At 47.2% G+C, this 15,278-nt stretch overlaps 1 protein-coding gene across 1 annotated transcript in view; it reads left to right on the top strand.

The window, feature by feature from the left end:
* The window catches only part of grin2ca (glutamate receptor, ionotropic, N-methyl D-aspartate 2Ca), a 57,374-nt gene that overhangs the window by 28,072 nt on the left and 14,024 nt on the right, over positions 1-15,278 (top strand). Inside the window, exons 3-5 of the mRNA XM_086184349.1 lie at positions 569-1,170; positions 5,704-5,818; positions 12,090-12,301. Of these exons, the coding sequence (XP_086040475.1) occupies positions 569-1,170; positions 5,704-5,818; positions 12,090-12,301 (929 nt within the window). The remainder of the gene's footprint in view (positions 1-568; positions 1,171-5,703; positions 5,819-12,089; positions 12,302-15,278) is intronic.

The raw sequence follows: 15,278 nt of genomic DNA, 5'->3' as shown, positions 1-15,278 counted from the left end.
AGGCTTCGGGTGAGCTGAGATAGTTTAAAAGGCAGGTCAACATCATTTTAATGGAAATCTAAAGGAAAACATATCACATACCACAAGGTACTTTAAAGTATTTTGCTGCTCTCCACTTTGTTATAATAGAACTCAACATTCCTCCCTCAAGGTCGCTGCATTTGCAGCCAAGGCAGATGAAAGGTAGCGCGGGGCTGCCCACACTGATAGTGCCATCCCTCTGAATTTGCAAATATGGATGACGGCCAGTGTTTGTGCAGCAAAAGTGAGACATGTGGGTTTAAGTGATGAATGGGTGCTCAGCTGCTGCAAGAGCAAAATACAGCAGAACCACGACAGAGTGACTCACTCCTCTGAGCACCATTTGTTTGAGAATAAATAGTGTGCATTTACTCTGCAGATGTTCCTCCAGAGAGCTTCTGGTACATTATACAAATTGTTGAATTAGGACGTGCTAATTTAGCTCGTTAGTCAGGACTAAAAGGCTAACCGTAGTCCTCCATCTTCTCATGATGATGCCATGCCTCTCTCTCTCTCCCTCTCTCTCCCTCCCTCCCTCTCCCTCTAGGGTGAGGGCTCCAACTTCCTCCAGCTGGGCTCCTCCATCGAGCAGCAGATCAACGGCATGTTCAAGGTGATGGAGGAGTACAACTGGGACAGCTTTGTGGTCATAACCAGTCTCTACCCGGGCTATGAAGCCTACGTGGATTACATCAAGTCCTTCACTGACACCAGCTACTTCATGTGGGAACTTCAGGACGTGCTGACCTTCGACATGTCTGCCGATGGCCTGAACGACATCAGAGCGCGAAGGCTGCTGCAGCAGATCGACAGCCAGGTGCTGCTGGTCTACTGTTCCCACGAGGAGGCCCAGTACCTGTTCACCCTGGCTGCCGAGGCTGGACTGGTGGGGCCGGGTTACATCTGGATTATCCCCAGCCTTGCCGTGGGGAACCCGGATATCCCCCCACCTGACAGCTTCCCTGTAGGGGTCATCAGCATCATCACAGACCGCTGGAGGATGAGCCTGAGGAAGAGGGTGAGGGATGGCGTAGCCATCGTGGTGAAGGGCGTGCAGAGCTTTCGCAAACAGAGAGGCTTCATTCCAGAAGGCCAGAGTGACTGTCACAACCCTGTGAAGCCGTCGTCCACTAACGACACGCTCTTCAGGTAAGAGCGCTGCCAGACATCTACTTATCAGCATGAATGTGCAGGTAGCTGGATTTGATAAACTAGCTGGGTAAATTAGCCACTGTTAAATCCAGTTGGGACCTTGTAGACAAAAACCATCACTACAAGTGACCGATCCACCACAGGGGACAAAGAGTTGAACTTGGCAGCCGACCGACGGTGGTCCTTATGTACGTCTGCTCTATTCTTGTCCGTGCGATATTTCTGGAACACCTTGAGGCACAAACGTCCACTTTGACTCCTGGATCAACTAAATAGGTTCGGTGGTTCAAGGTCACGTTCTCCTCACAAGCGTGCCATCTCTGCCCCATTCTCATAATCCCTTCATGTCTCAAATGCCTTAAGGGAGTTTTTTTTTGGTCAAATTTGGCACTGATGTCCACTGGGATTGGAGGATGAATTGAACAGATGTGGGGGTCAAAGACACATCTCAGATGTGGAAATTCTAGATTTTAAATGAGGATACTTTCTGATTCAGTACCTGGATTTATTGCTATGTTGGTGAGATTGGCTTTAACTGCTGTAACTGTCATCGCATTAATAACTCCACCCAACCCCGTCCTCCAGAAAGTACATTTATGCACCACTGAACTGCAATAGCAACTAACGTTTCGTCAACCTAATGAGGAAGTCACAACATACTTCATTTCTGGTCCTGCCCAACGATCAAGTCCCACAGCACAAGATCTGCTTGTACAGAGCCGCTTACAGCATCAAGAAAGAATGTTCAGGTGAAGGAGTGGCAGCGCTTGATTTAGGGAGCCGTCATGGATTGTGTGGCGACTCTAAGTGGGAGTGTTGTTGACCAAAGAGAGGATTCAACCCTAATGGACTCCTCATATTGGCTCAGCTCATGGCAGTCGTCAGTTGTAATGTGGGACACGTTGGAGAGACAGGTGCTGGTTGGGTTTCCCCACTTGGCTGGTAGATGGTGGCAGAGTTTGACTCTTCTCCTCTACTTCTTTGTTACAGCCATGCCCTGCGCTGCCTCTGCCAACGTCTTTTGGGGGCATGAGTCACCCTGGTTTTTCCACTACAAACTTGTTGATGGACTCAGTTTAAATGCATTTCTGTCTTCATGATATTTTTGCAGTTTGCATAAAATCTGCTTGACAATTTCATGAAAGCACAATTACTGAGGAAGTAGAGATTTTGATGTTTTTTTTAAACTGAAGCAGGTCTTTTTGTGCCTAACCCTTCCAACTATGGAACATTCTGATCTCCTTCACCAGAGTCTGTACAGAAAACTGCTGTTTGCTGGCCTTCGCCTGGCAGCAGGATTTCATACAAACTATTAACCTGATTTTCACCAAACTTGGTGGAGGGATTAAACCTGGACAAAGGAGGAACCCACTGTGTTCAGGCTCAGATGAGTCATAGCGCCACCTGGTGACAGCAGGAAATTAGACACCGATGTCCTCCTGGTGGGTGGACGGGTTCCTCTCAGAGGGGGTCAGAACCTCCTTCAGAACCTGGTGATGGGTCACTGTGAAGACAGAGGTTGCAGAGGTGAGGAGGCGGCCATGTTTGATATCTGACCATAGAACAGGAAGCTGCAGTAACTGGAGTCACATGACTCAGATCTTTGATGACAGTCCTGTAGTCGTCCACAAGCTGAGTTTAACTCATAGCACCACACGGTGGTTGCAGGAAGTACAACTGATGGAACAAACGCCACAATGATCTGCAGCAACATCACGAACAGGAAGTGTGTGTTCTCTAGCGCCCCTGGTGGAGGCAGCGGCAGCCTGCACTTTATGTGAAATCCCACTATAGTCATGTTCTGTGAAGTTCCGCCCATGATCAGAACCTGAGCACCAAAGTGTGAGGGAGGCTGAGCGCTCCCTTCTGCAGAGAGACGCTCTCGCTTGGATTGTTCTCGCTTCAATAATTCCATGTAATGGACCTGTGGTCTCTGCTCTGTCACAGTCAACAGATGCTAAATGATGCGAGAAGACTTTCAAAAAGCCAAAGTAAGCGTTATAGCATCAGAGGGCCATCAGTAGTCACACGCTGTCTATTGATGCCAAGCTAGACATGAAGAAGAACTGCGTTTGATGGGCGGGGTGGGAAATCTGGTCTTCATGTCTGATACATCGGGAAAAACTGTTCAGAAATGGTCCTCCATCTGTGGGACCTGGCGAATGAGAGGTCAACATTTGTTTATTTATCCTGGACGTCCCATCTGTTTGGTGTTGTGGAGCAGATTTATGGAGACCATCATTCTCCAAAAGCGTGTCCTCTGCCTGCTGTCATCCATCCTCTCATCACTCAGCTCGCTCCTGTATCTCTTGGAAATTACAAGATAATTGAGTGGCGGCGGGGGGATGACAGATAGGGGCGTGGCTTCTCTTCATTTAAACTGAGCCCAAAAGAGCAATCTGATGCCATCTGTTAGCCATGGAACACGAAGCAAATCCTGTTTCATTCGAAAAATATTTTAATCAGTGCAGGGAAGAGCTGCGAGGTCTTTCGGGGACATGGGAGTGTTTGTGCCGGTTTCGATGGGCGCGTCTCTCTTGTGAGGCATCCCTCTTCCCGCTGATGTCAGTAATAATTCTTCTCTCAGACGCACGGAGCTGGAGGGGAGACAACTGTTCCTTTTGTGAACTGTTCATGAAAAAGTGGAAACGGTGAACATTATCTCAGGCTTTGATTGTGGACGTCATGAACCTGGCGGGCGTGATTTAAGCAGCAGTGGCTCTCGTCAGTAGCGTGAAGGTCGAGGACATGGAACAAAGCTATCAGCTCTACTGTCTCTTTCATTCCCGCCACATCAAAGGTTTTCTTCCCTTTGAATTGTCCTCACTTGATAATGAGTCAGCTAACCTGTTAATTGGATTAGCGCAGATTACAAGATTTAATAGGCTTTTCACACAGACCGATCTGAAGGCTACTCTCCGCCCTGCAGGCTTTCATCACCTCTGCTGGAGTGGTGGTTGAGGTGAGAGATCAGCGCCGCAGGTCTCAGAGGATGTAAATGATGAAAGTGTGCAATCAAAGAAAGCATCACACGACTGTTTTTTTCATGTCTGCGCTTCTACAGTCAAACTTTATTCGTTGATTTAAGATGGTTTTACATCCCAGAGAGCGACACAGCAGTGAGCCGCGGAGGCTCATCTAGGAATTCACCTCCGGCTGTGGTTTATGTTCATGTGGTACCCATTTTGTGAAGCGGACTTGTATGATTTTGAATAAGTCCAGCAAAGTTGTTTTTATGACTTTATGTCACACTGAAGGTGACCTTTGATCTTGTGGATATAAAATTGTCATTTCAAAAATTAAAAAAAATAATCAAAAATTTGTGTTTAGGTCCCAAGAAAGATTTGTAACATGTATGAACACATTCTCTCAAGGTCTTCCTGAAATATCACATTCATATGAGGTGACAGTGACCTTGACCTTTGACCCCCTAAGTGCTTTCTCTTCATTGTCCTGCTGAGGCACTACTTTACCATCACTCTGAAATATTTATTCCTCATTGCAGAGGAAAACAAATTGGCTATAAAATAGAAGCAACAACCCAAGAAACAAGAAGTTATTTTACCACGAGCCTGCTGACGAATCCCTCTGTGACTCCAACATCACAACTGGACCATCACCAACCCTCAGCAGGCCGGGGGGCCCAACGGCCCTCTGTTGGCTTTGCTCTGATTTGTTCTCTGTATCCCTAAACAACTTCATCTGAGTGAAGCCGGCGCTGTGTTCCTGCAGCGTTTTATCCTGCAAGTCCTCCAACACATCCGGCTGTAACTGTCTTCTGCTCTGGCCCTCTGTTACCAGCGTTTCAGCACAGTCTGGGGAGGGTTAGACCCCAAAACACAGACTAAATCCTGGTTTGGGTTAAATGAGAGCATTTATAAAGAAACAGGCACTCACGGTGAAACATCCCCATCAGCGACCGTACAGTATCCTGACAGCCTTCAACCGTCGCTCGAGGGCCTCCAACATGCGCCACCCAACCATCCATCAACTGCTCCTTCCACAACTGTATAATACAGATTTCCCTCCCCTTTAATCATCATCAGCACATCGTGTTATACATGTTTCAAGGTCATTTCGCCAGCATCAACGACCTGCTGGTCCCTCAGGGGAGGAGCGAACACAACAAACCCTGAACATGCAAATGAGGTTACCTGGACACCGCAACTGTCTTCCAGGGTTAAGTAGCGAACCGATTCACCTGACGAGCCTTAACTGTCAGAGACAAAGGGGAAAGTGAAGCTCTGCTGAGGACACATCAGCACCTGTAGGCACTATTAGTAAGTTCCTCAGTCTGCTGCACGTCCTTGTGATGGCTCACAGAGGAGCAACAAGCCAGAGTGTTTCTTTCCACAACAGCTGACAGGTTGATGTGTGCAATATGTAAATTAATAATCTCGTAGTCCATGCTCAAGATGCTACATTGGACAATAATCTCTGGAGATGAAGAGTCACAGTGGTGGGTGGAAGTTCAGTTATTGGTGTTCCTCTTTCTGCGAGTCCCTGATCGCTGGCATTTCTTTTTCTCAGGCACATGTTGAACGTAACATGGGAACACAACGACTTCTCCTTCAACAGCAACGGGTACCTGGTGAATCCTGCCATGATCATCATCACCCTGGACAGGGAGAGACAGTGGGACAAGGTACGACTGAGCTTCGTCAGTTCCTCTGCTGCTCAAACACAAACTCAACTCACTATTCAAAGCGAAGAGGACTGGAATTACATGGTGTTTTCCTCTGCATGATAAAAACTGCGATGTGATACATGATTGGTCCCTTTGTGAAGACTGTTGGAGAAGTTGGAGCTGCTCACACCAGCCAACCAATTAATGAAGGATCATCTCTCTCACACACACACACACACACACACACACACACACACACACACACACACACACACACATACACTACATCTCTCTAAAGAAATTAAGAACCCAAACAGCCTTTTTCTGAGCGCACCACCTCATTGACTTGATTGGGGGGTGACACATTAACTTAACCACGAGATGTCACATGGACGCCAGGGTAGAGGGAGCTGACTTCCTCTGGTGGAAGGTGTGTAGTTCAACATCACACTCAGAGCAAACAGCCACAGGCATTTCAGACTCAATTATCCCACATTGATGGATTTGGGTGCGACTTTCAATTAATTTATACGATGCCAATTAGCCTCTGAGCGAATGGAAAGATGGGATGAAACGTTTTCAACAGGATGAATCAACATGGCAGCCTAAGGAAGTCGATCTGGCGCCCTAACGGCATGGAACAGCCGGACCAGTAGGTGGTGGAGGAACTTGGCTGTTGTTACTGGGTCTCACCAGTATTTCCATGCGTGGGACACGGCTGTGCCACCCTAGCTTGGGGTTGCACTGATGTGGAAGTTGTCCAGGTGAAGGATACAGTGTCGATACAAAGTAAAACTGAGTAGAAATACACAGATTCTCAAAAGGGAAGAGACCGTTCCACCTCTGTTGGAACTATAGGTTTCCGCTTCCACAGCTCAAGTCAAGTCAGTTTTATTTGTACAGCAGCAACATCAGGTGAACGAATAGAACAGGATGAGCTTCACATCTGCAGCTGGTTAGGAATCAAAGGGACAGGTTGGCCTCAGCATCGTCTTCTGTTCACAAGCTCAACCAAGCTAGCCCTGCTGACAAGCCACCACGTGAACATTTGACCTCGGCCTTCCAGAGACGCTGGCTGCAGGAGGTGACGGAGGTATGCTGCAGTGGTCCTGAACCAACACCTGAAGCTTTTGTCTCATCAGTTTAGACAGAAAAGACGAGCGTTCATGTTCGGAGACCAGGATCAGGAGTCACAACGTGTACAAGTCATGATTAATCATCGAGTCTGACAAAAGCCCCGAAAAGGTGGAAACTGTTGGCCACATTTTCCCACAACAACAAAGCAGCAACTCCTGCTATTTAAGACACTGGAACCAGTGAATATTTTATGTTTTTGAATGAAAATGACTGAATATCCCCTGCTTTAATGTCAAATTAATGCTATTAAATTATACTGTAACACTGCCAAGCCTCGCACACACACACCAGGCTTACGTTAATTAGCTTAATAGTGGAGGCTGGTGTGACGCTGTCTTAGGGTTCAGTCAAGAGCACTTGAGTTGAAAAGATAAAACATGATTGGAAGACCTTAGGGTTTGAAGGCAGAAGCGTCCTCTGGTTCACCTCTGGACACCCCCGTCCTCCTCCACCCCGCTGGCCTCCACATAAACTACATAAACCCTTTGTCAGAGGAAAAATGTTCACTTCCACTCAACTTTCTGCTACATGGAGCATTTTTTTCTCTGTAACCTGAAAATCAGTTCCACCTGTGGTAAAGTACATGTTGTGGGGGGGGGGGGGGGGGGGTTACACATGTAGAAGCAGCCTCAGCCTGACAGGGAGAGGCTCACAACCCACCTGAGACACTAAAACAATGTCAGATCCATTCATGGATTCAGCAGCATGGGGGGGCAGAGAGAGAGAGAGAGAGAGGGCTGCTATGATGTATGGGAGTGAACAACTGGCGTTCTCCATCTGAGCTGACCCCTGGGGGGGTTGTAGGTCCGGTCGGTCATCACATCTCCTCACCTCTGTGGTATTTTGTTACATTGATTCCAAAATTGTAGATGAAACATTTGTGAACAGCAGCGTAGTCTTTAGAACCTGCCAGCTGTTCTGATACTTTGGAACAGGAACCCTGACTGACTTCCTCCCTCTCCCCGTGCTGGACAGACAGACACTGGGTAGCTCACATTTCCTCTTCCTGTCACTCAGAAGTCGCTCCATGTGTTGATGAGCTACACCGAGCTCATCAAGAGTGTTCCACGTGTTTCCAGCATGAAGCACTTGGGAGAGCTCACTCCCCCCCAGGGACCTGATGCCTCTCATGTCAGTGCATTTTGCAGGAATTTGAAATTGGGACTGACTTGAGTAAATACCCACGAGTGGAGTGAAGTGAACAGCAGCGGTGATCGATGGGCCTGGCGGGGAGGGAACTCACTCAAACATCCTGAGACAACGGCTTCCAGTGCTGTGCGATCAGAGAAACTTCGTTTTTCAGCTCTTCGGGAAGTTAATGACACTTCCAGAAGGACAATTTGTTGATTAAACACACGTCAGTGTTACTCAGCTCACGCTCACACGAGTTCCTCACGACAGGAAGTAAACCGTAAGTGGAATTGATCCATCTACGGAGGACAGGCGATGAAGAGGAGGCGATCCTCATCTCTTCTTGCTTCCCTGTGAGCGTGACACGCGCGTTCCCATGAGGTAAAACTGCAGATTAAAGACGCCCGCTTCCTGTCAAGACTATTGATTATTTTATTGGGAGTGACTGAGCTGATACAGACTTATTGATCTGAGGAAACAGGAAGAAAGGATCCTCAGATCGTATTAAGACGGATTTATTGTTTCTCCAGTAACGAAGAATATGATGAAGCAGAGAGTCAGATATGTTATAGTGTCGCTTTTTAATAGAAAATACAATTTTCTGTTTCCTTTGGGTTCAGACGTTTGATAGGAATCATAAAAAACAACATCCATTTATCTAGAATTCGACAGCAGCACACAGGCTGGTTCCAGGGATGGTTCATCTCTTCATCTCAGCTCAGCACAGTCCGACCCAGCAAGGTCCGACTCACCATAATCTGACTCGGCGCTGACCGCCTTGATGCGGTCCGACTCAGTTTGGTCAAAAGTGCTGATGTAGCGGTGCTCACTTCCAGTTCAGAGAACTCATTGTGTTGAAGTTCATTTTAGACAGCAAGGAGATTTCAACTTTGTGGCAACAGTTTGGAGACGAATCAAGGAGGCTTCGCCCCCGTGAGTGAAGCCAGGCCAGTACAGTAACGGTTCTGGGTGTCTGATGGACGCCGTCAGGGAGCTGTGAGCTCATCCAACACCTATGGGAGGACAATCTGGCCACAGCTCCGTGATCTTCTGGGAAGAGTCCCAGAGGAGCAAGATGGCGGATGATTACAGGTTTGCCTCTTTGTCCTTCTTGGGCAACTGAAGATGGTCAAGTTTGACTTCACGGCCTCCACTTGCAGGCTGAAGCAGCGTAAATAAGGTGCCTTGTTTGGCTTTGAGCCCTCAGTGCATGGAAGGAGATCAGGCGGTCAGTGGAGGTCTACAGCTGAGCACGCCTGAGCTAAACCTCCACTCCTCACAACAAGACAGAGACAGGAAGTCACATGACATCTATCTCGTGAGAAAGTCAGTGTAAGAAGACGTGTTGTGGAGGTGGACGGATGAAACGAGCTCTAAAAAGAGAGACACGTGTTCGATTCCTGTTGGCAGCTGCATTTCTGCACATTTGCAACCACAAACGAGTCTTTCTGTCGCTTGAACGGCCGACCCAGCTGGTGCCTGGACCTTCACACTCGACTTGCCATTGCAGGGCAGATGTTTTTATTTTATTAATCATAATGGTGGCATTTTTCCCTGCCATGTCACATCTGTAGGATCACTGCGTGTGCCTGGTTGAAGCAAAGTCATCCACACTCTCAGAGATCGTGGTCTACCTGCTGGACGGTCAGGAATGCCAGACAGGAACGCCTGAACGGCACCTTCATCTTCTCAGCAGTGAATAGTCACCGTCTGCGGCAGCGTGATGTACGGTTCTTACCGAAATCCGTGATTCTGTTTGTGTTGGGTAGAAGAGGGCCGGAGGTTGGGAAGGAGCAGATTTGGTAAGAATGCCAATGTTCCGAGAAGTCCGTGAGACCAAAGAGAGATGGAGTACAGCCGACGGGTATTTATACTCAGAATGTTGCAGTTCTACAACACAGAACAACCGAGGTTATCGACGTCGAGAAAAGCCCCCCTCACATCCCACCAACCTGTCTTTACAGCCGGGGAGTGTATTTTGAGACCAGATGTGTGTGTGTGTGTGTATTTGGATATGTGTGTGTGTGTATATGTGTATTTGGATATGTGTGTGTGTGTGTATATGTGTGTATTTGGATATGTGTGTGTATTTGGATATGTTTGTGTGTGTATATGTGTATTTGGATATGTGTGTGTGTGTGTACATGTGTGTATTTGGATATGAGTGTGAGTGTGTGTGTGTGTATTTGGATATGTGTGTGTGTGTATATGTGTGTATTTGGATATGTGTGTGTATTTGGATATGAGTGTGAGTGTGTGTGTGTGTATTTGGATATGTGTGTGTGTGTATTTGGATATGTGTGTGTGTGTGTATATGTGTGTATTTGGATATGTGTGTGTACATGTGTGTATTTGGATATGTGTGTGTATATGTGTGTATTTGGATATGTGTGTGTATGTGTGTATTTGGATATGTGTGTGTGTGTGTATTTGGATATGTGTGTGTGTGTACATGTGTGTATTTCGATATGTGTGTGAGTGTGTGTGTGTGTGTGTGTGTATTTGGATATGTGTGTGTGTGTGTATTTGGATATGTGTGTGTGTGTATTTGGATATGTGTGTGTGTGTATTTGAATATGTGTGTGTGTGTGTATTTGGATATGTGTGTGTGTGTATATGTGTGTATTTAGATATGTGTGTATTTGGATATGTGTGTGTGTGTACATGTGTGTATTTGGATATGTGTGTGTGTGTACATGTGTGTATTTGGATATGTGTGTGAGTGTGTGTATTTGGATATGTGTGTGAGTGTGTTTGTGTGTGTATTTGGATATGTGTGTGTATTTGGATGTGTGGGTGTGTGTGTGTGTGTATTTGGATATGTGTGTGTGTATATGTGTGTATTTGGATGTGTGTGTGTATTTGGATATGTGTGTGAGTGTGTGTGTGTGTGTATTTGGATATGTGTGTGTATATGTGTGTATTTGGATGTGTGTGTGTTTTTGTATATGTGTGCTTTTGGATATGTGTGTGTATATGTGTGTATTTGGATATGTGTGTGTGTATATGTGTGTATTTGGATATGTGTGAGTGTGTGTGTGTGTGTATTTGGATATGTGTGTGTGTATATGTGTGTATTTGGATGTGTGTGTGTGTCTATATGTGTGTATCTGGATATGTGTGTGTGTGTATTTGGATATGTGTGCGTGTATATGCGTGTATTTGGATATGTGTGTGTATTTGGATATGTGTGTGTATTTGGATATGTGTGTGTGTATATGTGTGTATTTGGATATGTGTGTGTATTTGGATATGTGTGTGTATTTGGATATGTGTGTGAGTGTGTGTGTGTGTGTGTATTTGGATATGTGTGTGTCTATATGTGTGTATTTGGATATGTGTGAGTGTGTGTGTGTGTGTGTATTTGGATATGTGTGTGTGTATATGTTTGTATTTGGATGTATGTGTGTGTCTATATGTGTGTATTTGGATGTATGTGTGTGTCTATATGTGTGTATTTGGATATGTGTGTGTCTATATGTGTGTATTTGGATGTATGTGTGTGTCTATATGTGTGTATTTGGATATGTGTGTGTGTGTGTGGTAACGAGCAGAAATCCTCTATATGTCCTGTGATGCTGTTTGCAAATCAGCGTTTGGGGCTTCAAAGGTCAAGTGAGCTTGAAATGTTTCATTCCAGATTTTCAGCTCCTTTCCTTCCAGCGTCCAATTAACCCTCGCACGAGGTGGAATTGCTCTCCTTGCATTGGCTGTGGAATTGCACCCTCCTCATCCCCACTGACCCAAAAATCAATTTCCTCCAAATTGTCCTCAAACTAAAACTCTCCCCGCCACGCCAGGTCCACACGCACAAATCAGAGATGAGCGATAACACGTACAGCAAGAAAATTGGGGACAACTGCGTTAAGATGAGAGGTGGTGATAAGGCAGAAGTGCTTCTTCTCATTTACTGGTCTTTGTCTTTTAAGGCTGATTCAATCAGGCCTCCAGCATCACTGCCCATGCGTCCCTATCAAACCACTTTGGTTTAGCGCTGACTCTCCTCCCTCGCCTCCTCCAGGTGGGGACATACGAGATGGGGATCCTGCAGATGCGATACCCCGTTTGGCCGCGCTACGGCTCTTACCTGGAGCAGGTGTCTGATTACAGGCATCTGACAGTGGCCACGCTGGAGGAGCGGCCCTTCGTCATCGTGGAGGCGGTGGATCCTGTGACTGGAACATGCGTCAGCAACACCGTACCCTGCCGGCGACAGTCCAACAAGACGGAGGCGTAAGTGATGCTAATACGCACATTTCAACACAATAACCAGGAGTTCCAGACAACAGGCTGATGGGCGTCGGGCGCCGCTCAGCTCTGAGCACTTTCCTATCTAGAACCACAATGAGAGGGCGGAGCTCTTGCTTGACCAACTGCTCCTTCGGCCAATCAGATAACACAACATGTGACATCATACACCCACTACTTCATCCTCTTGTTCTCACTGAATTGATGTTTGAGTCTCTTTCTATTTATTCTACTAAGGTTACCACTTGTTGCTTCTCGGCGATGCCATCTTCTACTACTCGTTTAGCCAGCAGCGTCATCAACTGTGAGAACCAATCAGGAGCTAGATTACTGTTGGCAGCAGAGAAGCAGTTAGAGCTGAGTTCTGATTGGCTCAGCATCTTCTCATTTGTCTCGGTGGTTCTAGACAGGAGGTCCAGATGTGGCTGCAGGGCTCCAATCCTAAGTGAGCCAGACACGGACACCACCAGGCTCCGCCTTTAATGTTGCAGCTGTCAAAGAGTAGACGAGTGGTTTAGAGCATCACTATCTGAATTCAATCCAAGTAGTTTGGTAACCTTGAGCAGAAGGCTAACAGGAAGTAGCGAGCACAACTGGCGTAAGTCTCTGATGTCTGTCGAGCATGCTCAGTGTGCATCCTCCCAGCAGCGTGGGCATGTTGCCACAGAGACAAACTCCATCTTAAGTGAAGCGCAGAGAGATTTGCCTGGCAGCACTCAGCCTAACGAGCACTGGCGAGGGCTTGAATGTGAGGAGCGTTCATAAGTGGCCAACTAGGCTTTAGGTTACGGAGCGTTCACCACTTCTGCCATCATCCAACACATTCAGCCCCCTGAGACCCTCCTAGACTTCCACCGTGAAGAGACGGCGACTCTTTTTATGACCAACAACCCCGCCTGACCAATCCATTCTTCAATCTTTTAATTGAAACCTCAACTGAGAGGATGAAGAGCTTAAATGAAAGAATGGGGACGCGGCCGTCTCTCTGCATCCTCACGTGTTAACGTGTCCATCTCGATTGATTTTGCACCTCACTTGAAAGTGCCATTAGCTCTGAGATGAAGAGGCTCTTCTTCTGCCATCACTCAGGTGTGTGTGTGTGTGTGTGTGTGTGTGTGTGTGTGAGTGTAAGAGAGAGAGAGTGAGTGTGTGGGGGTGCCATTAGGCTCAGAGTGTATCATCCCAGGGACCACCCAGTGACCCAATCAGGGAAATATATGTCCTGCACGGTGGGGTATCAGCTTAACGGGACGATTAGGTCGAGTCATCAATCCTGAACACCTCAAGACTGATACTGGTGTTCATTAGTGGGGGAGAGAGGCACTGGTCTGGATCCATTACTGACAACGCAACAAGCCGCAGGGGGGGTCTCTCGGTGTTATGGAGCGCTGGAGTGCTTTATTGCTCGTGCTGACCAAATCATTCAGCTGCTATAAAAAGTGCATAATTACCTTTTATGTAGGACAATGGAACATTTTAATGGTGCTGTAAAAAAAAAAGAAAAAGTGAGAAGCAGATAAAGTCAATGAGAAGTAATTGTTGCCTGTTCCGAAGAGGAAACTGAACCAATAAAGGCTGAAATAAGAGAGAGCTGCTAAAAGCCTCTCACAGCTTCAGTCAGCTGAAGCCAGACGTCAACTGTCAGAGTCCAGCTGCACACGAGGGACATTCTCATGCATGATTAACCTGAAAATGGGGTTTTCACTAAAGGTGATTTGTGTGATTCACGTCCAGGTGTTGGTCCTGAGACCAGGTGAGACCTGTGGAGCTGCTCCTTCCTGCTGCACTGAACTACAGCGTAGCACAACGGACCGGCGTGAGCTGGGCACAGACCCACAGAAACCCTCTTGAATTACAGCATAATGGAACATCGAATAGACAAGGACACTTACAGTTCCAATTTTCCAGAGTTAAAGATGGTGACTTCAAACATCAAACCATTTTAAAACTCATAAAATATCTGTCAATCGTCATTTTATTCACTTTAGCGTGACGTTTTCAAATGTGCACGCACACACGTCCCCCGCCATCTTTGTCATCTCTGTCTGTACGGTCGCCGATTCATTAATTTCAAACTGATCTGAGGACCCGGATGTAGCTAGAGGGAGGTCACCATCCTGTGACTCTCCCCCACACCCCCTCACTTCCCCCTCACCTCAGACCCACATCGCTGCTCTCTAAATGGGGGGCTATCAGTCATGCAGGCTCTCAGCCCAGGGGCCGTACGCTTGGCCCGCGCGCCAGACCATCTGTGCAGCTCATTCTGACCAACAAACACCGATGCCAAGTACAGACCGGACTACAGTGGCCCAGAACACTTACCACTAGCTCTGACATGGGAGTCAGACATGTTCTCCGCTGGGATCAGGAGACTTTCCTCCTGGCTGGCAGAGATGAATTCCGAGGTAATGCCCTGGTGAAGGGTGCTATTGACCCAGGAAGATAATGCCATCATACATTAGCCCCGTTCAATGGCTGTTGGATCATAAGTTGATGTAATTAAAACTGAGAGAGCGGCAGATGAGCTCCCCTGAAGCTCCCAGCAATGGGATCGCCTGAACGCTGTCCACACACGCATGAGCTCAAGTTCCATACCATCATGTGACATCTATGTAAACAATCAAAGGCAGTCATGAAGCAAACTCCACTTCACGGCTTGTTGCCCTCTACCATTGATTACTGGAGCCATGTTATCAGAAATGCAAAGTCCGGCAGCTCACCTGTTCCCAGCCTCTACGTGATGCGCAACGCGTCATTCGTGGCAGGAATATAACAACCACTGTGACTCTGCCTGTGTGGTTCCCTCCACCCCAGAAACACGGATGGGAGGTTCATTCCTCCCGTCAGAGCAGGAGGATCTGGAGTTGGTCCCCGGGTGCTGCATCAGCCGCTTCCTGCCCACGGAGGACAGGTTCAGTGCAGAGGAGGAATAAGACTTTGCCACGAACATGTGACCAATAAC

This window comes from Aulostomus chinensis, chromosome 18, assembly GCF_037954235.1.
Source record: "Aulostomus chinensis isolate RoL2024-O1b breed Wild chromosome 18, RoL_Achi_v1.0, whole genome shotgun sequence".
Classification (NCBI taxonomy): Eukaryota; Metazoa; Chordata; class Actinopteri; order Syngnathiformes; family Aulostomidae; genus Aulostomus; species Aulostomus chinensis.
This window is presented reverse-complemented; position numbering and strand designations above follow the sequence as displayed.